General features: G+C 44.2%; 1 protein-coding gene across 1 annotated transcript; it reads left to right on the top strand.

Moving 5' to 3' along the window:
• Positions 1–14,824, top strand: LOC106604341 (tripartite motif-containing protein 16). The gene is made up of 6 exons (XM_045711307.1): positions 1–663; positions 2,541–2,636; positions 12,763–12,996; positions 13,484–13,643; positions 13,769–13,828; positions 14,065–14,824. The coding sequence occupies exons 1-6, from the start codon at positions 67–69 to the stop codon at positions 14,571–14,573; spliced, it is 1,656 nt and encodes a 551-aa protein (XP_045567263.1). The 5' UTR covers positions 1–66; the 3' UTR covers positions 14,574–14,824.
• The last annotated feature ends 10,124 nt before the right edge of the window (positions 14,825–24,948 follow it).

Below are 24,948 nucleotides of genomic sequence, written 5' to 3'. Positions count from 1 at the left end.
CTGTGGAAACAAAACATATCTGAGTCTCTGTGTCGTCTGTCTGTGTGAGAGTGAACAACCATCAAAATGGCTCAGAAGGGAGTTCTGCTGGACCAGGGCCAGTTCTGTTGTTCTGTCTGTCTGGATCTACTGAAGGAACCAGTCACCATCCCCTGTGGACACAATTACTGTAGGAGCTGTATTGAGGGCTGCTGGGATCAGGATGTTCTGAAAGGGGTCTATAGCTGTCCTCAGTGCAGAGAGACTTTCATTCCAAGGCCTAATCTGAGGAAAAATAACATGTTGGCTGATATGGTGGAGGAACTGAAGAAGACAAGACTCCAGGCTGCTCCCCCTCCTGCTCGGTGCTATGCTGGACCTGGAGATGTGGTGTGTGATTTCTGCACTGGGACCAGAAAGCAGAAAGCCCTCATGTCCTGTTTGGTGTGTCTGGCCTCTTACTGTGAGACTCACCTCCAATCTCACTATGAATTTCCTGCTTTGAAGAAGCACAAGCTGGTCAAAGCCACTGCACAACTACAGGAGAAGATCTGCTCTCATCATGACAAACTGCTAGAGGTTTACTGTTGTACCGATCAGCAGTGTATCTGTATGCTGTGTACAATGGATGAGCATAAAGGCCATGATACAGTGTCAGCTGCAGCAGAGAGGAATGAGAAACAGGTAAGACCAGAACAACGTGTTGGTGACTGTCTGATAAACAAGGAATTAATGATACAGTAGGAACTAAGGCTGTGTGAATATGAGATCATTCAAGTGAAATCAATCCAGGGCAGAACAAATATGAACACAAACTTGAGTTTATAGATATGTTAACCCAGATTCCAGGGTGGCAGTGTAGCCTAGTGGTTAGAGCGTTGAACTAGTAACCGAAAGGTTGCAAGATCAAATCCCTGAGCTGACAAGGTACATATCTGTTGTTCTGCCCCTGAACAAGGCAGTTAACTCACTGTTCCTAGGCTGTCATTGAAAATAAGAATTTCTATGGGCTTCCTGGCTGGCACAGGGGTCTAAGGCAGTGCTAGCTGTGCCACAAGAGACTCTGGGTTTGAGCCCAGGCTCTGTTGCAGCTGTGACTGGGAGGAGCGTGGGGTGGCGCACAATTTGCGGAGCGTTTTTCGGGTTAGGGAAGGTTAGGCCGGCAGGGATATCCTTGTCTCATTGCGCACTAGCTACTCCTGTGGCGGGCTGGGTGCAGTACATGCTGACCAGGTTGCACGGTGTTTCCTCCGACACATTGGTGCGGCTGGCTTCCGGGTTGCATGTGCGTTGTGTCAAGAAGCAGTGTGGCTTGGTTGTGTTTCGGAGGACGCATGGCTCTTGACCTTCGCATCTCCTGACCAGTTGCAGCGACAAGACTGTAACTACTACTAATTGGATACTATGAAAAAGGTGGTTAAAAAGAAAATAAGAATTTGTTCTTAACTGACTGCCTAGTTAAATAAAGGTAAAAAAAACAAAACATTTATCACAGTTTTTTTAAAGACTCAAACCAAGATTATTCACCCACTGGGTCAGACAGCTGCAAAGACAAAGACACAAGAACATATTTTTATAACCTCTTACTAGGCGAAATCAACTCCTTACACATCTAGACGGCCAATACATCTGTGTTGCTAGACAGGAACTTAATTGGTTCCTGTCACTGGTGTAGTCATGGCCCTGCCTGATGCTAGAACCTTGGTGGGTGTGGAAGTGTGTGTGAGATAAGACTGTAGTAGGAGGGTCGTTGGGGTGGGCCCCTCTGGCCCCCCTTCCAGAGGTTTCTTCTCACTTCATCTGTTGACTTGAACTTGAGACGAATTCCTGTCTCCTCCTTAGTTCTGCAGCTGGCCTGCCTTATCAGAGTCTAACTAGACTGTTGAATTCCTGGCTCCTCCCTAGTTCTGCAGCTGGCCTGCCTTATCAGAGACTAACTAGACTGTTGAATTCCTGGCTCCTCTCTAGTTCTGCAGCTGGCCTGCCTTATCAGAGACTAACTAGACTGTTGAATTCCTGGCTCCTCTCTAGTTTTGCAGCTGGCCTGCCTTATCAGAAACTGAAACTAGTTGCCCTTTGTCTCCCTCTTTAGGAACATTTATATTCAACAATAACATGTTTGAACAGAATATTTCAGCACTTCCCCTTTTCTCTCTCAGTAACTTTCCATACACCAAGTTCCTATCCACCCTTCATTGACCCCAACATATACATTCCTTATACATGTAAAGTCATCAATACGTTATAGTATGGTAACATGAATAAGTATATTTCAAGCTAGAAATCAACAAGTCAAAAATCATTATCATTTGTTATCAAACTTCATTATCATTTGTTATCAAACACCATTATCATTCCTTATCAAACACCCAATCAGCGCCCTGATTTGTGTTCTGTTAAAACTATAATCATTCACATGACTACATAATAATATATTTTCACACAGACACTTCCTCAATATTTGTATCCTTATATTCTATGGGCCCTATGTCACATTACTATACTATTGATCTACTGGACTAATAAAGATTGATAGCTCATTGAAGAGTGATTCTCCACAGAGGCAGCTGGGGATGAGTCAGCAGAAGGTCCAGCAGAGATTCCAGGAGAGAGAGAAGGAGCTGAAGGAGCTGCAACAGGCTGTGGAGTCTCTAAAGGTGAGTATTGTTGACCAGAGGAGACATACCATTTCACTTCTCTCCTCCAGTCAGAGAGAGGTAGAGGGGCCCCTCTCCAATCCAACTGACCCCACGGTTGGGAACAGGCTGTCTGGACCCCTTTCAGAGAATAGACTGCTTAAGTTAATGTAACTGATGGGATATGAACCCAGGTCTACCGTGGGATAAACCAACATCTTGACCGTTACATCAAGAGGACCATCCCTATTGGGCCGTGATCACACTGATCATTGATTTACAAGTGAAAGGCGGGGATACCTCATCACATAACCATGAGTAACCATGACTGACTCATGTCCCCTATACATTAACATGGATCTCTCTCTCTCTCTCTCTCTCTCTCTCTCAATTCAATTTAAATCAATTCAATTCAAAGGGCTTTATTGGCATGGGAAACATATGTTTACATTGCCAAAGAAAGTGAAATAGATAATAAACAAAAGTGAATTAAACAATCAGAAATGAACAGTAAACATTACACTCACATTACACTCACCAAAGTTTCAAAGGAATAGACATTTCAAATGTTATAATTCAAGTGAAAACAGAGTTTATTTGTGCTTTCAGGGTGGGTGGGAAAGGAGTTGGGTGCAGATGAATCACTGAAGGTAACCTGTAGTGGACTTGTGATATTTGTTTGTGTTTCTTCTATCCAGAGAGAGTGGTCGCTCGGTGTCACGCAACTTGGGTCAAGATCTGTTTCTTGCTTTGCTCATAGGAACAGGCCACCATTGAAAGTAGTGATTTCTGGGGTAGCGTTATTGTGGAGGTGGAGCAATTGAAGTTGAAGACTCCTGGTGTTTGTGATGCCGTTTGGTGTGAAGCAGACCCGGTGGTGAGCGTGGTGAAACAGAGGAGTCACTGTCAGTCCTTTTGAGTTTTGAGTCTTTACCCGACAAAGTCATGTTAGGATATATCAGTTATCCTGTTAGAGTCTTTGTGTTGAATCCACTGAGCTGTTTCAGGTTGTAACGCCCTGGCCATAGAGAGGGGTTTTTGTTCTTTATTTTGGTTAGGCCAGGGTGTTACATTGGGTCGGCGTTCTATGTTCATTTTTCTATGTTTTTGTATTTCTTTGTTTTGGGCCGTGTGTGGCTCCCAATCAGGCACAGCTGTAGTTCGTTGTTGCTGGAGTCACACATAAGGAGCCTGTTTTTCCTTTGGGTTTTGTGGGGGATTGTTTCTGTTTCGTGTTTGCACCTGACAGTACTGTTTGGCTGTCGGTTTTCTTGTTTTTGTATAGTGTTGACGTTGTTTAATAAATTCCTGAAGATGAACACTAACTCCGCTGCACCTTGGTCTACTCTCTCTTCCGACGGCCGTTACAGAATCCCCCACCAGAAAAGGACCAAGCAGCGGAGGAAGGAGCAGCACCAGGAGAAGAGCGTTCAGGACTCGTGGACATGGGAGGAGATATTGAACGGTAAAGGACCATGGGCTCAAGCTGGGAGTATCGCCGCCCGCAGTGGGAGATCGAGGCTGCGAGAGCGGAGAGGCGCTGGTATGAGGCAAGGGAGCGTGACAGGCATGAGAGGCAGCCCCCCCAAAAAATGTTGGGGGGGCACACGGGAAGTGTGGCGGAACCAGGAAGGAATTCTGGGCCAACTCCCGTGCTTACGGCAGGCAGTGTGGTACTGGTAAGGCACCGTGTTATGCTGTGAAGCGCACGGTGTCTCCAGTGCGCGTGCATAGCCCGGTGTGCTATAGGCCAGCCCCCCACAAGTGCCATGCGATTGTGCCGGCTCAGCGCGTCTGGTCTCCAGTGCGCCTTTTTGGTCCAGGTTATCCTGCACCGGCTCTGCGCACTGTGTCTCCAGGGCGCTGGGAGGGTCCAGTTCACCCAATGCCTGCGCTCCGCTCGTGCCGGGCCAAAGTGGGCATTCAGCCTGGAGTGTGGGTAAATAGCCTAAGTACCAGAACTCCAGTGCTCCCCCACAGCCCGGATTATCCTGTGCCTCCTCCTCGGTCCAGGCCTCCAGTGAGTCTCCCCATCCTGGTCTGTCCTGTGCCTCCTCCTAGGACCAGGCCTCCAGTGGGTCTCCCCATCCTGGTCCGTCCTGTGCCTCATCCTAGGACCAGTCCGAGCCGCCAGAGCCGCCCGCCAGGCCAGTGCCGCCCGCCAGTCCGGGGCCGCCAGAGCCGCCCGCCAGTCCGGGCCGCCAGAGCCGCCCGCCAGTCCGGAGCCGCCAGAGCCGCCCGCCAGTCCGGAGCCGCCAGAGCGCCCGCCAGTCCGGGAGCCGCCAGAGCCGCCCGCCAGTCCGAGCCGCCAGAGCCGCCCGCCAGTCAGGAGCCGCCAGAGCCGCCCGCCTGTCCGGAGCCGCCAGAGCCGCCCGCCTGTCCGGAGCCGCCAGAGCCGCCCGCCTGTCCGGAGCCGCCAGAGCCGCCCGCCTGTCCGGAGCCGCCAGAGCCGCCCGCCAGCCCGGAGCCGCCCGAGCCGCCCGCCAGCCTGGTGAGTCCTGTGCCAGCGCCCAGGGCCAGGCCTCCATGCCTCCCCATCCTGGTGAGTCCTGTGCCTGCGCCCAGGGCCAGGCCTCCATGCCTCCCCATCCTGGTGAGTCCTGTGCCTGCGCCCAGGGCCAGGCCTCCTTCATGTCTCCCCAGCCTGGTGAATCCTGGGCCAGAGATGCCAGGGCCGCCCACCATTCCGGAGCCGCCAGGGCCGCCCGCCAGCCCGGAGCTGCCAGGGTCGCCCGCCAGCCGGGCGCAGCCAGGGTCGCCCGCCAGTCGGGCGCAGTCAGGGTCGCCCACCAGTCCTCCGGCGTGGCCAGGGGTGCCACCTAAGTGGGCGACGCCGAGGGTGGAGCGGAGGCCACGTCCCACACCTGAGCCGCCGCCGTAAGAAGGCCCACCCGGACCCTCCCCTTCAGAGTCAGGTTTTGCAGCCGGAGTCCACACCTTTTGGGGGGGGGGTACTGTAACGCCCTGGCCATAGAGAGGGGTTTTTGTTCTTTATTTTGGTTAGGCCAGGGTGTTACATTGGGTGGGCATTCTATGTTCATTTTTCTATGTTTTTGTATTTCTTTGTTTTGGGCCGTGTGTGGCTCTCAATCAGGCACAGCTGTAGTTCATTGTTGCTGATTGGGAGTCACACATAAGGAGCCTGTTTTTCCTTTGGGTTTTGTGGGGGATTGTTTCTGTTTCGTGTTTGCACCTGACAGTACTGTTTGGCTGTCGGTTTTCTTGTTTTTGTATAGTGTTCACGTTGTTTAACCTGTTAGGGCTAGGGGGCAGCATTGACACGGCTGGATAAAAAACATACCCGATTTAATCTGGTTACCACTCCTACTCAGTAACTAGAATATGCATATACTTATTACATATGGATAGAAAACACCCTAAATTTTCTAAAACTGTTTGAATGGTGTCTGTGAGTATAACAGAACTCAAATGGCAGGTCAAAACCTGAGAGATTCCTTTACAGGAAGTGGCCTGTCTGACCATTTCTTGAACTTCTTTTCCATCTCTATCATTTACTAAGGATCTCTGCTCTAACGTGACACTTCCCACGTCTTCCATAGGCTCTCAGAGCCCGGGAAAAAACAGAATGTCTTCATTCCAGCCCCAGGCTGAAACACATTATCACCTTTCTCAAGTGGCCCATCAAGAGACACTAGCTTATGCGCGTGACCCCGACCGCCCCGCCTTTGGGATTTTTTTCCTCTGTTTGCCGAAAAGGAGATTCCCTGTCGGAATATTATCGCTTTTCTACGAGAAAAATGTCGTAAAAATTGATTTTAAACAGCGGTTGACATGCTTCGACGTACGGTAATGGAATACTTAGAATTTTATTGTCACGAATTGCGCCAAGCGCGTGACACTTCTTTACTATTTCGGATAGTGTCTGGAAGCATACGAACAAAACGCCGCTATTCGGATATAACGATGGATTATTTTGGACCAAACCAACATTTGTTATTGAAGTAGCTGTCCTGGGTGTGTATTCTGACGAAGACAACAAAAGGTAATGACATTTTTATAATAGTAAATATGATTATGGTGAGTGCTAAACTTGCCGGGTGTCTAAATAAGCGAGCCCGTGATGCCTGGGCTATGTACTTAGAATATTGCAAAATGTGCTTTCACCAAAAAGCTATTTTAAAATCGGACATATCGAGTGCATAGAGGAGGTCTGTATCTATAATTCTTAAAATAATTGTTATGCTTTTTGTGAACGTTTATCGTGAGTAATTTAGTAAAATGTTAGCGAATTCCCCGGAAGTTTGCGGGGGTATGCTAGTTCTGAACGTCACATGCTAATGTAAAAAGCTGGTTTTTGATATAAATATAAACTTGATTGAACAAAACATGCATGTATTGTATAACATAATGTCCTAGGGTTGTCATCTGATGAAGATCATCAAAGGTGAGTGCTGCATTTAGCTGTCTTCTGGGTTTTGGTGACATTATATGCTGGCTTGAAAAATGGGTGTCTGATTATTTCTGGCTTGGTACTCTGCTGACATAATCTAATGTTTTGCTTTCGTTGTAAAGCCTTTTTGAAATCGGACAGTGTGGTTAGATTAACGAGAGTCTTATCTTTAAATGGCTGTAAAATAGTCATATGTTTGAGAAATTGAAGTAACAGGATTTTTAAGGTTATGAAAATCGCGCCACAGGATAGCCGTGACTGTTACGTAGGTAGGACGAATTCGTCCCGCCTAGCCTAGAGAGGTTAAACCCCTACAACTCATCCAGAACGCCGCAGCCCGTCTGGTGTTCAACCTTCCCAAGTTCTCTCACGTCACCCCGCTCCTCCGCTCTCTCCACTGGCTTCCAGTTGAAGCTCGCATCCGCTACAAGACCATGGTGCTTGCCTACGGAGCTGTGAGGGGAACGGCACCTCCGGACCTTCAGGCTCTGATCAGGCCCTACACCCAAACAAGGGCACTGCGTTCATCCACCTCTGGCCTGCTCGCCTCCCTACCTCTGAGGAAGCACAGTTCCCGCTCAGCCCAGTCAAAACTGTTCACTGCTCTGGCACACCAATGGTGGAACAAGCTCCCTCACGACGCCAGGACAGCGGAGTCAATCACCACCGTCCGGAGACACCTGAAACCCCACCTCTTTAAGGAATACCTGGGATAGGATAAAGTAATCCTTCTAACCCCCCCTTAATCTCTTACATCTAGACGTTCCGCTAGCGGAACACCTGCTCCAATATCCAATGATAGGCGTGGCGCGAATTACAAATTCCTCAAAAATACAAAAACTTCAATTTTTCAAACATATGACTATTTCACAGCATTTTAAAGACAAGACTCTCCTTTATCTAACCACACTGTCCGATTTCAAAAAGGCTTTACAGCGAAAGCAAAACATTAGATTATGTCAGCAGAGTACCAAGCCAGAAATAATCAGACACCCATTTTTCAAGCCAGCATATAATGTCACAAAAACCCAGAAGACAGCTAAATGCAACACTAAACTTTGATGATCTTCATCAGATGACACACCTAGGACATTATGTTATACAATACATGCATGTTTTGTTCAATCAAGTTCATATTTATATCAAAAAACAGCTTTTTAATTTAGCATGTGACGTTCAGAACTTGCATACCCCCCGTAAACTTCCGGAGGAATTTGCTAACAATTTACTAAATTACTCACGATAAACGTTCACAAAAAGCATAACAATTATTTTAAGAATTATAGATACAGAACTCCTCTATGCACTCGATATGTCCGATTTTAAAATAGCTTTTTGGTGAAAGCACATTTTGCAATATTCTAAGTACATAGCCCAGCCATCACGGGCTAGCTATTTAGACACCCGGCAAGTTTAGCACTCACCAATATCATATTTACTATTATAAAAGTTTGATTACCTTTTGTTGTCTTCGTCAGAATGCACTCCCAGGACTGCCACTTCAATAACAAATGTTGGTTTGGTCCAAAATAATCCATCGTTATATCCGAATAGCGGCGTTTTGTTCGTGGCGTCCCAGACACTATCTGAAATGGTAAATAAGGGTCGGCGCATGGCGCAATTCGTGACAAAAAAATTCTAAATATTCCATTACCGTACTTCAAGCATGTCAACCGCTGTTTAAAATCAATTTTTATGCCATTTTTCTCGTAGAAAAGCGATAATATTCCGACAGGGAATCTCCTTTTCGGCAAACAGAGGAAAAAATCACAAAGACGGGGCGGCCAGGTCACGCGCCTAAGCCCACAGTCCCTTGATCGGCCACTTGAGAAAGGCGATAATGTGTTTCAGCCTGGGGCTGGGATGACGACATTCAGGTTTTTCCCGGGCTCTGAGCGCCCATGGATGACGTAGGAAGTGTCACGTTAGAGCAGAGATCCTTTGTAAAAGATAGAGATGGCAAAGAAGTTCCAGAAATGGTCAGACAGGCCACTTCCTGTAAAGGAATCTCTCAGGTTTTGACCTGCCATTTGAGTTCTGTTATACTCACAGACACCATTCAAACAGTTTTAGAAACTTTAGGGTGTTTTCTATCCACAGGTATTAATTATATGCATATCCTAGCTTCTGAGTCTGATTAGTAGGCCGTTGAAAATGGGCACGAATTTTTTGCAAAATGCGCTGTGGCGCCCCCTATCCTAGGGTAACGTCAAGAGGTTAAACTAGGTGTGGTGCATAGCTTATGAATACATTCATGTTATTAAACATAACAGGTTTGTATTGTATTGACAGAGATTGAGCAACCTATAATAGAAGTGACTAAATGGAGGGTTGGTCATAGGGGCTAGTCTGTATGGACCGTTTGAGACTGGGTTGATCGCCACTTGTCTCCACTGGTCTCCTCCTTCTCCCTCTTGTTACATCCATTGTGCTCATGCACAGGTCCTGTGCTGTAGGAAAGGGTCTTGGTACAAAGGACACTTTTACAACCGTTGTCATATGGTCCAGCAAACTTGTCATTGAGTTAAAGTGTATATCTGTATCAAGCACAAACCCCGAATTATCAAACTTGACTTTGTATGGTTGTCCTTTTGCTGTTACAATTTCGAAGAGGTATCCACATTCCTCTTCATCCATATAACAGATCGTTGCAGCTGGCTTGGGGTGTTCGTCTTCCATCTTTATTAGGTCCTGTATAACTTCAATGTGCTTTGATGACCTTGGGGAACTGCCCGTTGAAAGCCCCCCACCTCCCTGCATCTCACCAGAGTAGGCCGTGATGGCAATAGCTCCTACAGTGACTTCGGGTCTATTTAGGGATGATATTAGCTGCTCTTTAGAGACGGAACCCCACCACTTCTGAGGCCAGTTGCCATATTTCCTTTACTTACTTTTCGATAGAGAGGCAAAAGAAGGACAACAAATTGTCAGACAGGGCCCTTCCAGTATGGAATCATCTCAGGTTTTGGCCTGCCATATGAGTTCTGTTATACTCACAGACACCATTCAAACAGTTTTAGAAACGTTAGAGTGTTTTCTATGCAGATCTACTAACTATATGCATATTCTTGTTTCTGGGCAAGAGAAATAACCAGTTTAAATCGGGTACGTTTTTATCCGGCCGTGCAAATACTGGCCCCTAGCCCCAACAGGTTTTAAGGAACAGCGGCAAAGACTTATCTTCAGAAGCTGGACAGAATCCAGTATATAGCTTTAAGGATATGTATTGGTGCATTTAAATCAACATCTTTATGTGTCTTACTAGTGGAGGCAGGTGAGATGCCTTTGGGTATGCGACGTAATAAATTGTCATTATCTTATTGGGTTGCAAGGCTGTGAAGTTGAGCATCCCACTGCTACTGTTCTAGATGACTGTTGGAAATAATCTAGTAGACAAGGCAGTGGTTTTGGTTGGACAGTTGTAGGTATCAATGTTATTATGGAGAAATGAGAGAATGGGTGTAGTAGTGAGATTCTGCTGGGTCCCAGCACATTCAGGTGTTGAAGGGAATGAAATTGCAGACCAGTTAGCTAAAAGAGCTTTAAAACAAGATATAATATATATTAATGTTCCACTGGACAAATGTAAGATCAGAGACATTTTGATAGATGTGTGGCAGATGAGATGGGACTCTGAGCACAAGGGTCGGCATTTATATGTCCTCTAAAGGTCGTTGGACCAAGATTCAAAGGTCAGATTAGGAAGGAAGAGGTGGTGTTTACACGATTGTGCTTAGGACATTGTACATTGAACTGGTCCTTACATCTGGTTGACAGCATGTGAATGGTTTGTGTCTGGAGGGTATTGTCAATGAACGGTGGAGCATGTGTTGTTATATTGTTGTAAGGATGTTGAAGAGAGGGAAATATTGAAGTGTAGGGTCATTGAGGTTGGATGGGGTTGGGGGGTTTGGAAGGGATTTGGGGGATGGGGGAGGGTCTATTAGAAGTTAGTAGGGCACTTTTTTATTTTCTCAGAAGTACTGAGTTAGGTAGGAGGATTTAGAAATGGTGTAAACCGTGATTGAACACACTCCAGCACAGCAGGTGGCACCATGCACCTTTTAACGTTGGTTTGCGGACCGCCAATATAACATATAAGAAGAAGGTGTTGTGTGAGGGTTTTGTGGTTCCTGAGGAGGGCTACTATTCTTTTTGCGTATTTTCCAAATGTATTTTCTAGTTGTTAAGGGTTTATTTATTAGTTTCCACTGTTTATCGGTTAGATTTGAGGGGGGAGTAGGGTAGTTTGTTTGGGCGGAGTGATGGCCTCAACCGAGTGGAGAAGAAACGCTGTCTCTTCAGGTGCGTTCTGGAGAATGGTGCGGAGGAATTATTGATCATGGTCAGTGAACAGGTGGGAGAGGAACATATACACTCTGTATCCAGAATGAACAAGGCAGTGGTTGTGGTAATGTAAAAGGTGAGTCTTGTTGCCCGGCTAGTTACCAGTATGATTTATGTGAGGGGTGTGTTGGTGCTGATTTCGACAAGAGTAGTGGTGTCTAATCTGCCTCCGTTTATTACGGACGAACAGATCCGTAAAGAGTTGGTTCGTTTTGGTCAATTTACAAGTGGTTTTCGTTTCGTGGCTCTCGTTTGGGTGTCTCTTTTCATAGACACGTGTTTGTTTCTTAACAAAATTCAAGGTTAAACAGGGGAGGGGTGGTACAAAGGGTTTGTTTAGGGTAGACAACCGCGACCAGCCGGCAGCGGGGGCTAGGACTAGGCTGGACACTACATTTTTAACCACATTTACTGATAAAACTAGTTCATTGCGTCCGGCGAGGAGCCCAGTTATATAATATTACCATATGTCCCAGCTGTTTGCCGTAGTTTTGAAGTAAACGCGAAAAGCGGGGCTTATTTTAGGTCATGTTTCACCCTGCCAGCTCCTATTAGTTGTATTGAACACTGTGGCACCAACTCACCTTCTGAAAGTTCTATTCCCAGTCCATTGTTCTGCGTCACAATGTCAGCTTCACTATTGTTATCAATGAGACCAGCCCACGTTAACCTTGTAGGTTTACCTTAGGTAACTTATTATTAACTAGGTTACAGCTACTTGTTGAGGAAGCTCACTGTTCACCTGGTTACACGTTGTAGTGACCTACAGTGTTAGTGAGTAGAAGAGATGGTTGGTGCAAAGCCATCAAACGTTAAACATGTTTAACCATATTTGATTTCAGAAAAAGGTTTAAAACCTAAACAAAACGCATGTCCCTGTCCTCTTTTTCAAGATGTGGCCGATTTAAACAGCCAGAAAATCTTTTTGTTAAATGAAGAAATAACATTATTTTTTATATGTTATTTCTTAATGGCTGCTGGGTAATTTGATAATCGTTGAAATCTGTTGGTTCGTAGACATCAAATAGAGAGAATGCTGCGCAGGTTCACTGAGTTGTAAACCAAATGGATAGGTGGAGCTCATTGATTTGTAGCTCTGACGCAGTTGATATCTCAGATTATGAGCCTATCAAGTGTGGTGAATGAGGTATGTAGTACCCACAGAAGACCACAGGGAGGAGCAAGAGAGATATAAACCCATACAGTTTTTCTCTTTAAATACCCTGAACCTAACGATCAATCAAATGTATTTATGAAGCCCTTTTTACATCAGCAGATGTCACAAAGTGCTGTACAGAAACTCTAACCCTACCTATAACCTATACTGCCTACTGTCTCACTCTCTCTCTCTCCCTCTGTCTCTCTCTCTCTCTCTCTCTCTCTTAACAGCGCTCTGCACAGGCAGCAGTGGAGGACAGTGATCAGATCTTCACTGAGCTGATCCGCTCCATTGAGAGAAGGAGCTCTGAGGTGAAGGAGCTGATCAGAGCCAAAGAGAAGGCTCAAGTGAGTCAAGCTGAAGGACTCCTGGAGCAGCTGAAGCAGGAGATAAGTGAGCTGAGGAAGAGAAGCACTGAGCTGGAGCAGCTCTCACACACAGAGGATCACATCCATTTCCTCCAGGTAACTAAACTGCCTTGTTACATGTGATATTAACTTAATGTAAAACTATTCATCTCAATCATTGTTGTCCTGTCTGTCTCTCTGTCCCTGTCTCTCCCTCTCTCTCTCTGTCCGTCTCTCTCTCTCTCTCTCCCTTTCTCTGTCTCTCTCCCTTTGTATGTCTCTCTCCCTTTCTCTCTCTGTCCGTCTCTCTCTCTCTCGCTCTCTCCCTTTCTGTCTCTCTCCCTTTCTGTCTCTCTCCCTTTCTGTCTCTCTCCCTTTCTCTGTCTCGCTCCCCTTCTCTGTCTGTCTCTCTCTCTGTCTCTCTCTGTCCCTCTCTCTCTGTCCCTCTCTATTTGTCCCTCTCTCTATTTGTCCCTCTCTCTATTTGTCCCTCTCTCTCTCTGTCCCTGTCTCTCTGTCCCTGTCTCACTGTCCCTCTCTCTCTCTCTCTCTCTCTCTGTCCCTCTCTCTCTCTCTGTCCATCTCTCTCTCTCTGTCTCTCTAGAGTTATCAGTCTCTTTCCAGTATCAGTGTATCTTCAGACTTACCCAGCATCGTTGTCCGTCCTCTTCAGTACTTTGGAGATGTGAGTAAGACTGTGTCTGAACTGAGAGAGAAACTAGAAGACTGCCTTAAAGGAGAATGGACCAAGATCTCCACTACAGGTGTGTTGAAAACAATAAGAACATCAACTTTAGACCATTGAAAGTTCCCTACTAGTCATATACATGTGGAATATGGTATGATGATAACATTCCCTCTCTCTGTCAATGTGTTTGTGTGTCTGTAGTGAATATAGTGGATGTTGTACTGCCTCCAGAGCCCAAGACCAGAGAACAGTTGTTACAATGTGAGTCTCTTTATTGTGAGGTAACTAACAGTCTCTTTTTACTGACACTCCTAACAATCCCTCTAGAAATATATAGCAACAGTAGATCTAATCAAAGACTGGGTATCTATCTGACTCCTCATATTTCTCTGATTTGATTTCTGCTGTGCTCTAATCAAAGACAGGGTAGATACAGTATCTGACTTAACTTATTGTTCTGACTCCCCTCATTGGTCTATGCTCTGCTCTTTTCCCAGATTCCTGTCAGCTCACACTTGACCCAAACACAGCAGGCACATACCTCTCTCTGTCTGAAGGGAACAGAAAGGTGACCACTACACGCCAAGTCCAACCATATCCTGACCATCCAGACAGATTTACCAACTACTGTCAGGTTCTGTGTAGAGAGGGTCTGTCTGGACGCTGTTACTGGGAGGTGGAGTTGAGAGGTGATGTTTATACAGCAGTCTCATATAAAGACATCAGCAGAACAGAGAGAGGTAATATATTTGGACACAATAACAAGTCCTGGAGTTTACAGTATTGTAGTGGTGATTATTGTTTCAGACACAATAATGTTGAGACTAAAGTATCAGGCCCTCAGTCCTCCAGAGTAGGAGTGTACCTGGATCACAAGGCAGGTACTCTGTCCTTCTACAGTGTCTCTGACACAATGACCCTCCTCCACAGAGTCCAGACCACATTCACTCAGCCCCTCTATCCTGGGTTTAGTCTCTCTGGTACTGCTGAGCTGGTTAAACTGTAGTAGTGTCCACATAGATACTAGTCATGCTGGTGTAGTCTATAGCTGAGCTGGTTAAACTGTAGTAGGGTCCACATAGATACTAGTCATGCTGGTGTAGTCTATAGCTGAGCTGGTTAAACTGTAGTAGGGTCCACATAGATACTAGTCATGCTGGTGGTGATGGTCCCCAGATTTAATGGTCTGTTTTTCTGTACAATAATTTGTCTGACTGTACAGTTGAATTAAAATGCAATATACTTATTTCTATCAAACACAGTGTTTTAATCTTGTACATTTCCGTGAATCATGATGTATGGTGTTGATGTATATTGGTTGTCATTCAGAACCATTGATATGTTTTCTCAGTTGGTTCTCTGTCTCTATGTAATTCTCCTCAGTGGCGTTGAACAGGTAGTATCACTTACTAACTAACTAACTAAACTATATGGGACGGACACAGATTAATCCTAGTCCTGGACTAAAATGCATTTTAATTGGAGATGTCCATGAAACCGTCCCTAAATGTGTCATCTTTCATCCTCCCATACTGCTCAGTCCAGCAACATTAAACCTGTCCAGCAGGTGGTGATCTTGATCAAACAATAAAACCAGCAGATATCTTGACTTGCCACTCAGTATATCAGTAATGTTCCGAATAGTACTTTAATGTCATTGGAGATTGATGGTCTTTTTAATCCACTATCCAGAGTCAGGAACAGATGAAGTTAGGTCTGCTACTGTTCAGTGATTAACTTCTTTAGGTATAGGGGGCAGTATTTTCACTTTTGGATGAAAAGTGTGCCCAGAGTAAACTGCCTAATACTCGGGCCCAGAGTCAAATATTTGCATATTATTAGTAGATTTGGATAGAAAACACTCTAAAATTTCTAAAAAGTGTATGAATGATGTCTGAGTATAACAGAACTCATATGGCAGGCAAAAACCTGAGAGGTGTCCAACCAGGAAGTGGGAACTCTGAGGGTTGTAGTCTTTTCAAATGATTTTCTATCCAAACTTCAGTGTCTGTGGGGTCATTTTGCACTTCCTAAGGCATCCACTAGATGTCAACAGTCATTAGAACCTTTATTTGAGGCTTCTACTATGCAATTTGATTGAATAACACCCGGAACAGTAAGTGGTCTGGCTGGGGTCACTTACCGCGGGGACGCATGGCTAGCCATTTTTCTTTTTCTTCTGTAATGAATCTGCTATTGTCCGGTTGGAATGTTATCGAAGTTTTACGTTAAAAACACCCTAAAGATTGATTGTGAACATCGTTTGACATGTTTCTACAAACGAAAAGCTGAGGGAACTTTATAACTTTTCATCAACGGTGGAGAGACGCGCTTCATGCATTTTGGAATGGTGATCTGGACGCGCCAACAAAGTGACTTATTTCAACATAAATGATGGACTTTATTGAACAAATGAACATTTCTTGTGGAAATGGGAGTCCTTCCGAGTGCATTCAGCCAAAGATCAGCAAAGGTAAGAAAATATTTCTAACATATTTTAGAGTTTTGTCGATGCCGTGGCTGGACGGCTAACTGTATAGCTTGCATTGACGGTGGGGCTCAATACTCAGAATATTGAACAATGTGCTTTCTCCGTGAAGTTATTTTGAAATCTGACAAAGCGGTTACATAAAAGAGTAGTTTATCTATAATTCTTATATTAATTGCTATATATTTTGTCAATGTTTATGATGAGTGTTTCTGTAAATTGATGTGCCCATTCATCGGAAGTTTTGGGGTGACTACATTTTCTGAACGTCATGTGCCAATGTAAAATGTGGTTTTTGGATATAAATATGAACTTGATAGAACAAAAAATGCATGTATTGTCTAACATGATGTCCTAGGAGTGTCATCTGATGAAGATCGTCAAAGGTTAGTGCATCATTTTAGCTGGTTTTCTGCTTTTGTTGACGCCTGTCCTTGCATTGAAAATGGCTGTGTGTTTTTTTTTGTTTAGGTGGTGTCCTAACATAATCTAATGTTTTGCTTTCGATGTAAAGCCATTTTGAAATCGGACAATGTGGTTGGGTTAACTTGTTATGGATAGGGGGCAGTATTTTCACGGCCGGATAAAAAACGTACCCAATTTAACCTCTTAGGGCTAGGGGGCAGTATTGAAACGGCTGGATAAAAAAACATACCCGATTTAATCTGGTTACCACTCCTACCCAGTAACTAGAATATGCATATACTTATTACATATGGATAGAAAACACCCTACATTTTCTAAAACTGTTTGAATGGTGTCTGTGAGTATAACAGAACTCATTTGGCAGGCAAAACCCTGAGACATTTTCTGACAGGAAGTGGATACCTGATGTGTTGTATTACCTTTAAACCTATCCCATTGAAAAACACAGGGGCTGAGGAATATTTTGGCACTTCCTATTGCTTCCACTAGATGTCACCAGCCTTTACAAAGTGTTTTGAGTCTTCTGGAGGGAGATCTGACCGAACAAGAGCCATGGAACGATGATGGCCCATTAGACACCTGGCGCGCGAGTTCATGTTGGGTACCCTCGTTCCAATACGTTATAAAAGAGTATGCATTCGTCCACCTTGAATATTATTCATGTTCTGGTTAAAAAGGCCCTAATGATTTATGCTATACAACGTTTGACATGTTTGAACGAACGTAAATATATTTTTTCCCCTCGTTCATGACGAAAGTCCGGCTGGCTTAGATCATGTGCTAACAAGACGGAGATTTTTGGACATAAATGATGAGCTTTTTTGAACAAAACTACATTCGTTATGGACCTGTGATACCTGGAAGTGACATCTGATGAAGAGAATCAAAGGTAATGGATTATTTACATAGTATTTTCGATTTTAGATCTCCCCAACATGACGTCTAGTCTGTATCGCAACGCGTATTTTTCTGGGCGCAGTGCTCAGATTATTGCAAAGTGTGATTTCCCAGTAAGGTTATTTTTAAATCTGGCAAGTTGATTGCGTTCAAGAGATGTAAATCTATAATTCTTTAAATGACAATATAATATTTTACCAATGTTTTCTAATTTTAATTATTTAATTTGTGACGCTGACTTGACTGCCGGTTATTGGAGGGAAACGATTTCCTCAACATCAATGCCATAGTAAAACGCTGTTTTTGGATATAAATATGAACTTGATAGAACTAAAAATGCATGCATTGTCTAACATAATGTCCTAGGAGTGTCATCTGATGGAGATTGTAAAAGGTTAGTGCATCATTTTAGCTGGTTTTATGGTTTTGGTGACCCTGTCTTTGAATTGACAAAACATTACACACAACTCTTGTAAATGTACTGTCCTAACATACTCTAAATTTATGCTTTCGCCGTAAAACCTTTTTGAAATCGTAAAACGTGGTTAGATTAAGGAGATGTTTATCTTTCAAAGGGTGTAAAATAGTTGTATGTTTGAAAAATTTGAATTTTGACATTTATTTGGATTCAAATTTGCCGCTCTTGAAATGCACCTGCTGTTGATGGAGTGCACCACGGGTGGCACGCTAGCGTCCCACCTAGCCCATAGAGGTTAATCTGGTTATTACTCCTGCCCAGAAACTAGAATATGCATATAATTAGTAGCTTTGGATAGAAAACACTCCAAAGTTTCTAAAACAGTTTGAATGGTGTCTGTGAGTATAACAGAACTCATATGGCAGGCAAAAACCTGAGAAGATTCTGTACAGGAAGTACCCTGTCTGACCATTTCTTGGCCTTCTTTGTCATCTCTATCCAAAACAGAGGATCTCTCCTGTAACGTGACACTTTCTAAGGCTCCCATAGGCTCTCAGAAGGCGCCAGAACGTTGAATGATGACTCTGCAGTCTCTGGCTGAAAAACAGTAGCGCATTTGGTTAGTGGTCTATCTAAGAACAATGAGACGGGTGCACGTTGTGCACGTCAAGAGGCCATTTTCTTATTTCAGTCTTTGAACGAAAACAACGACTCCCGGTCGGAATATTATCGCTATTTTACGAGAAACATTGCATAAAAATTGATTTTAAACAGCGTTTGACATGCTTCGAAGTACGGTAATGGAATATTTTGAATTTTTTTGTCACGATACACGCGTATCGTGACAAAAAATCACCCTTCGTCACCCTTCATTACCCTTCGGATAGTGTCTTGAACGCACGAACAAAACGCCGCTATTTGGATATAACAATGGATTATTTGGAACCAAACCAACATTTGTTGTTGAAGTAGAGGTCCTGGGAGTGCATTCTGACGAAGAACAGCAAAGGTAATCCAATTTTTCTTATAGTAAATCTGAGTTTGGTGAGTACCAAACTTGGTGGGTGTCAAAATAGCTAGCCTGTGATGGCCGGGCTATCTACTCAGAATATTGCAAAATGTGCTTTCACCGAAAAGCTATTTTAAAATCGGACACCGCGATTGCATAAAGGAGTTCTGTATCTATAATTCTTAAAATAATGGTTGTTTTTTGTGAACGTTTATCGTCAGTAATTTAGTAAATTCACCGGAAGTGTTCGGTGGGAATGCTAGTTCTGAACGTCACATGCTAATGTAAAAAGCTGTTTTTTGATATAAATATGTTCTTGATTGAACAAAACATGCATGTATTGTATAACATAATGTCCTAGGACTGTCATCTGATGAAGATCATCAAAGGTTAGTGCTGCATTTAGCTGTGGTTTTGGTTTTTGTGACATTTATATGCTAGCTTGAAAAATGGGTGTCTGATTATTTCTGGCTGGGTACTCTCCTGACATAATCTAATGTTTTGCTTTCGTTGTAAAGCCTTTTTGAAATCGGACAATGTGGTTCGGTTAAGGAGAAGTGTATCTTTCAAATGATGTAAAATATGTTTGAAAAATTAGAATTATGGTATTTTTGATGTTTTGTATTTCGCGCCATGCTAATTCACTGGCTAATGGGAGTGTGTCCCGCAGGTGTGACGCTAGCGTCCCACATAGCCCATACTAGTTAAATATGATTTATGGTGATGGGAAGAAAAAAAATCCAACACTAAACTTCATCTAGTAATAGTTTTCCTTTGTTATTTATTCCTTAACTTCTAAATGGATTGTGTGGAGGTGAGCTAGTGGTGTGGGTGAATATTCCAGTTGTGTTTAGGCATCTTCATGTCTGACATCCCTCAGTTCTGTTCAGACCCATTGAACTGAGGTTCTGCTCACGGTCGGTGAACAGGTAGGAGCTTAATTTATACATTCTTCTTCTAGAATGACCAAAGCTGTGGTTGTGTTCATGAAAAGAGCAAATTTGGTTGGTAGGCTAATTGCTAGCGGAATATTTGTAAGGGATGTGTTGGTGCCAGTTTCACCTCTCTCTACCCCTTCAACAAGAGTGGTTGTTGCAAATTTGCCTCCGTTTTTTACGGATGATCAAATCGGGAAAGATCTGAGTCGTTTTGGTAAGTTTGCTAGCGGTTTTTGTGTACTGTCGGCAGGTTTTCAGGCAGATGCCGTTAAGCACGTTGTTTCGTTCAGGAGGCAAGTGTTTATGTTTCTGAATAACAATGAGCAACAGCTAAATGTGCATTTTAAAGTGAGGAATGGGGAAGGGCTCTATGCAGGGTTTGCCAGCACAGATAGTGTACGGTGTTTTGAGTGTGGGGATTTGGGGCATAAGAGCTTTGCGTGTCCACATAAAGGCCGTAGACAAGGTGAGGGTACAAGCGCCTGTGGGGGAAATCGAGGTCAAAGTGCAGGGGGTAATGAGATGCAGACAGCAGAGGCTGGGCCTAGTCATGCCAGGGATGGTGATGTAGATGAGGCTGGGCCTAGTCAGGCTAGAGATGGTGGGGTAGCTGAGGCTGGGCCTAGTTATGCTAAGGAGGATGGTGTAGATGATGCTGGGTCTAGTCAGGTTATGCTGGTGGATGAGGAGAGTATAGTGGGGAAGTGTAAGAGACTAGGGGGGGAGGAGGAGGGTGTCAAGCGGAAAAGGAAAAAGGGTGTGGTCAAAGGCACCATGGAAACGTAGCTTGTTGCAGTGGGGGATGCCCTGACCAGAGAGGAAGGGCAGGTGGTCAGGGTGGGAGATAGAGATGAGGAGGAAAGTGAGTCTGAGGAAGAGGAGTTATTTTTTTCAGACTCCTCTTCAATGGGCTCGGAGCTGACAGCCAGTCAAGCAGAGGGGTCTAAGTACACGGTGAGAGAACTGACAAGGTTCCTGAATGAGACCAAGGGGAAAAAAGTTCATCTTGAGGCTTTTTTTCTGATCCAAGAAAGTTTGTAAGATCAGTACAACATGCTATGAAAAATGAGGGGCATGGTGTCCTCTCACCCAGGAAACGGTTTAGGTTGAGGAAGTGGGTCACAACAGTGCGTAAAGGTTTACCTTCAGACACTGTTTAGATGTATATTTTATTTCTGACACTGCGGCTTTTTGAGCTTTGCTATTGGTCTATTACTCTGCTGGCTTTTCTCCCACTTCTTATGGAGACTCTTCGGGTAGGCTCACTCAATATAAATGGCACCAGAGATGCGGGAAAGAGGAGTGTGTTGGGTGAATATGTAAAACAAAAAAAGTACAGGTGTTGTTTCTGCAGGAGACACATAGCGAAGTGTTGAATGAAGTCGATTGGGGGCTCTGGTGGAAAGGGGCAAGTGTGTTGAGCCATGGGACAAATGTTAGTGCAGGGGTGGCAGACATTTTGCACCGGGTCTGTCTGTAAAAATGTGCTCCTCAAAGGAGGTGTGTAGGGGTAGGCTGCTTGTTGTTCAAGCAGAAATTAACAACATGGGTTTTGTCTTTAAAAATGTGTATGCGCCTAATACAGGGAGAGAGAGAGAGGGGTTCTATTTGGGATTCTGAGACAGGAGCTCTCACAGGTAACGCCTGAGGAGACGCTGGTGGTCGGAGGGGACTGGAACTGTACAATGGATTTTACAAAAGACAGAAATGGGGAAGAGCCTCATTCAGTGTCAGTGGGAGTATTAACCAGAACATGAATAATATTCAAGGTGGACGAATGCATTCTCTTTTATAACGTATTGGAACGAGGGTACCCAACATGAACTCGCGCGCCAGAGTCTAATCGGCCATCACCGTTCCATGGCTCTTGTTCGGTCAGATCTCACAGTAAAAGACTCAAAACACTTTGTAAAGGCTGGTGACATCTAGTGGAAGCAATAGGAAGTGCCAAAATATTCCTCAGCCCCTGTGTTTTTCAATGGCATAGGTTTAAAGGTAATACAACACATCAGATATCCACTTCCTGTCAGAATCTGTCTCAGGGTTTTGCCTGCCAAATGAGTTCTGTTATACTCACAGACACCATTCAAACAGTTTTAGAAACTTTAGGGTGTTTTCTATCCATATATAATAAGTATATGCATATTCTAGTTACTGGGTAGGATTAGTAACCAGATTAAATCGGGTACGTTTTTTTATCCAGCCGTGAAAATACTGCCCCCTAGCCCCAACAGGTTAACTTCTCAGGGCTACGTGGGACGCTACCGTCCCCCCCACGGTTCACAGTATTCAACAGCCAGTGAAAAATCAGAGCGCCAAATTCAAAAACAACAAAATGGCATAATTCAAAGTTCTCAAACGTACGACTATTTTACACCATTTGAAAGATAAACATCTCCTTAATCCAACCACATTGTCCGATTTCAAAAAGGCTTTACGGCGAAAGCATACAGTTAGATTATGTTAGAACAGTACATAGACAAAAAATTACACACAGCCATTTTCAATGCAAGGACAGGCGTCACCAAAAGCTGAAAACCAGCTAAAATTATACACTAACCTTTGACATTCTTCATCAGATGACACTCCTAGGACATTATGTTAGGCAATACATGCATTTTTTGTTCTATCAAGTTCATATTTATATCCAAAAACCCAATTTTACATTGGCGCATGACGTTCAGAAAATGTATTTCCCCCAAAACTCCCGGTGAAAGGGCACATCAATTTACAAAAATACTCATTATAAACGTTGATAAAATATTAAACTGTTATTCAAAGAATTATAGATTAACTGCTTTGACAGATTTCAAAATAACTTTACGGGGAAAGCACACTTTGCAATAATCTGAGTACTGCGCTCAGAAAAAAACATCAGGCAATACAGATACCCGCCATTTTGGAGTCATCTGAAATCATAAATAGCATTAGAAATATTCACTTAGCTTTAATAATCTTCATCAGTAGGCACTTCCAGGAATCCCAGGTCCACAATAAATGTTGTTTTATTCGATAAAGTCCATAATTTGTCGAAATACCCTCTTGTTGTTTGCGCGTTCAGTAAACTACTCCAAGTGTAAGAAGCGCGCGGAAAATGTCACAACGAAAAGTCAAAAAAAGTTCTATTTACGTTCGTTCAAACATGTCAAATGTTGTATAGCATCAATCTTTAGATTATTTTTATCTTAGAACTTCAATAATATTCCAACCGGAAGATTGCAATGTCTTGAAAAACGTTTTGGAACACAGCTACCTCCTCACGTGAACGAGCGTCAGAAACCCATGTCATTTTCTGAGTCACCTACTTCCATGTCCTCTTGTTCGCTCTGTGTTTACCGCAAAAGCCTCAAACAACTTTCTAAAGACTGTTGACATCTAGTGGAAGCCTTAGGAAGTTTAAAATGAACCCTAAGTCACTGTGTGTTAGAAAGGCAAATACTTGAAAAGACTACAGGCATCAGATTTCCATTTCCTGGTTGTATTTTTCTCAGGTTTTTGCCTGCCATATGAGTTCTGTTGTACTCACAGACATCATTCAAACAGTTTTGGAAACTTTAGAGTGTTTTCTATCCAAATGTACTAATAATTTGCAAATATTTGACTCTGGGCCCGAGTATTAGGCCATTTACTCTGGGCACGCTTTTCATCCAAAAGTGAAAATACTGCCCCCTAGCCCAAACAGGACATCATTAATCAGTTCAACCTAGTGGATGTTTGGAGAACTAAACATCCAAACACAAGACAGTATACATGGGTGAAGGTTTTTGGGGCTAGGGTGAGTGCAGTCCGACTTGATCGATTTTACATGTCTAGGAGTCGGAGCAATAGGCTGTTGGGTGCTACCATTCTCCCGGTGGGGTTTTCGGATCATCACATAACCATGGCTCAGCTGTCTATTTCACCAGGGCCCCGGCAGGCATCCTATTGGAAGTTCAATGTAAAGCTCTTACAAGATGCCACTTTTTGCTCAGGTTTCCAGACCTTTGGGAAAGGTGGGGGCAGCGAAGAGAGGATTATGAGTCTCTGAGTAAATGGTGGGATGTGGGGAAAGTCCAAATTTGGCTTTTCTGTCAACAGTACACAGCTCTCTCATCCTCAGAGGCTAGGAGAGTAGTGGGGGAACTAGAGCGATGTATTAGTGAGATGGAGGTAGAGATGGTGGGGCAAGGCAATGTAGGCCTCCAGGCTAATTTAGCTGAATTACGTAGGGACCTGAGCAGTTTTTCCATGTTAAAGCAAAAGGAGCACTTGTAAGAGCTAGGTTCTCCATGCTCAAGAAGATGGATGCTCCCTGCTCCTTCTTCTTTGGTTTGGAAAGACAGAGCAGTGAAGCCAAGGGTATGCATTGTCTACGGCTGTCTGATGGGCGGGTGACCTCTGTGGTGGGTGAGATGCGGGAGCGGACTGTGGAGTTTTATACTGAATTGTATAGGGCAGAAGTGTGTGATCCTGTGTGTGCTCAGGTCTTGTTCGCAGGACTCCCTAAGCTCTCTCTGGCACAGAGGGATGAAATGGACATTCCTCTGTTGTCCCATGAACTGGCAGAGGCTGTAACCCAGATGTCCCCCGGTCGTGCACCATTGGTCGATGGACTCCCAATGGAGTTTTATAAAAGATTCTGGGGAATAATTGGACAGGACTTCTTTTGTGTGTTGCATGAATGCATCGGGGTAGGAGAGTTGCCGATGAGCTGCCGTCGGGCGGCTCTGACTCTCCTGCCCAACAAAGGGGACTTGTGTGAACTTAAGAACTGGAGGCCTGTGGCATTACTCTGTGCGCACTACAAGATATTTGCCAAGGTCATCTCTAACAGACTGAAGTCCCATTTGGACTCGATAGTACATCAGGACCAAACATATTGTGTACCAGGATGCTCAACCACGGACAACTTGTTCTTAATCAGGGACATGTTGGACTTGTCGAGAGGTTCTAATGTGAACTTTGGACTGGTCTCTTTAGATCAAGAGAAGGCTTTTGATAGAGTGGACCATGAGTATCTGTTTAATGTGATGTCTGTGTTTGGGTTTGGGAAGAGTTTTTTGACCTGTGTGAAGCTGTTGTATGCTGGGGAGTCATGTATGGTTAAGGTGGGAGGGGGGCTCAGTAGGCCAGTCTGGGTGAGACGGGGCATTAGACAAGGATGCCCTCTATCTGGACAGTTATATACACTGGCCATTGAGCCTTTTCTGGGCCTGCTACGCAGGA

Source organism: Salmo salar, unplaced genomic scaffold (genome assembly GCF_905237065.1).
Source record: "Salmo salar unplaced genomic scaffold, Ssal_v3.1, whole genome shotgun sequence".
NCBI classification, from domain to species: Eukaryota; Metazoa; Chordata; class Actinopteri; order Salmoniformes; family Salmonidae; genus Salmo; species Salmo salar.
Note: the sequence above shows the minus strand (reverse complement) of the source record. Positions and strands in the feature narration are given on the sequence as shown.

Coding starts and splice junctions, on each gene's coding strand:
- LOC106604341 (XM_045711307.1), top strand. CDS start 67: ATGGCTCAGAAGGGAGTTCTGCTGGACCAGGGCCAGTTCTGTTGTTCT. Junction 2,637..12,762: donor AGGCTGTGGAGTCTCTAAAG/GTGAGTATTGTT, acceptor CTCTCTTAACAG/CGCTCTGCACAGGCAGCAGT. Junction 12,997..13,483: donor ATCACATCCATTTCCTCCAG/GTAACTAAACTG, acceptor CTGTCTCTCTAG/AGTTATCAGTCTCTTTCCAG.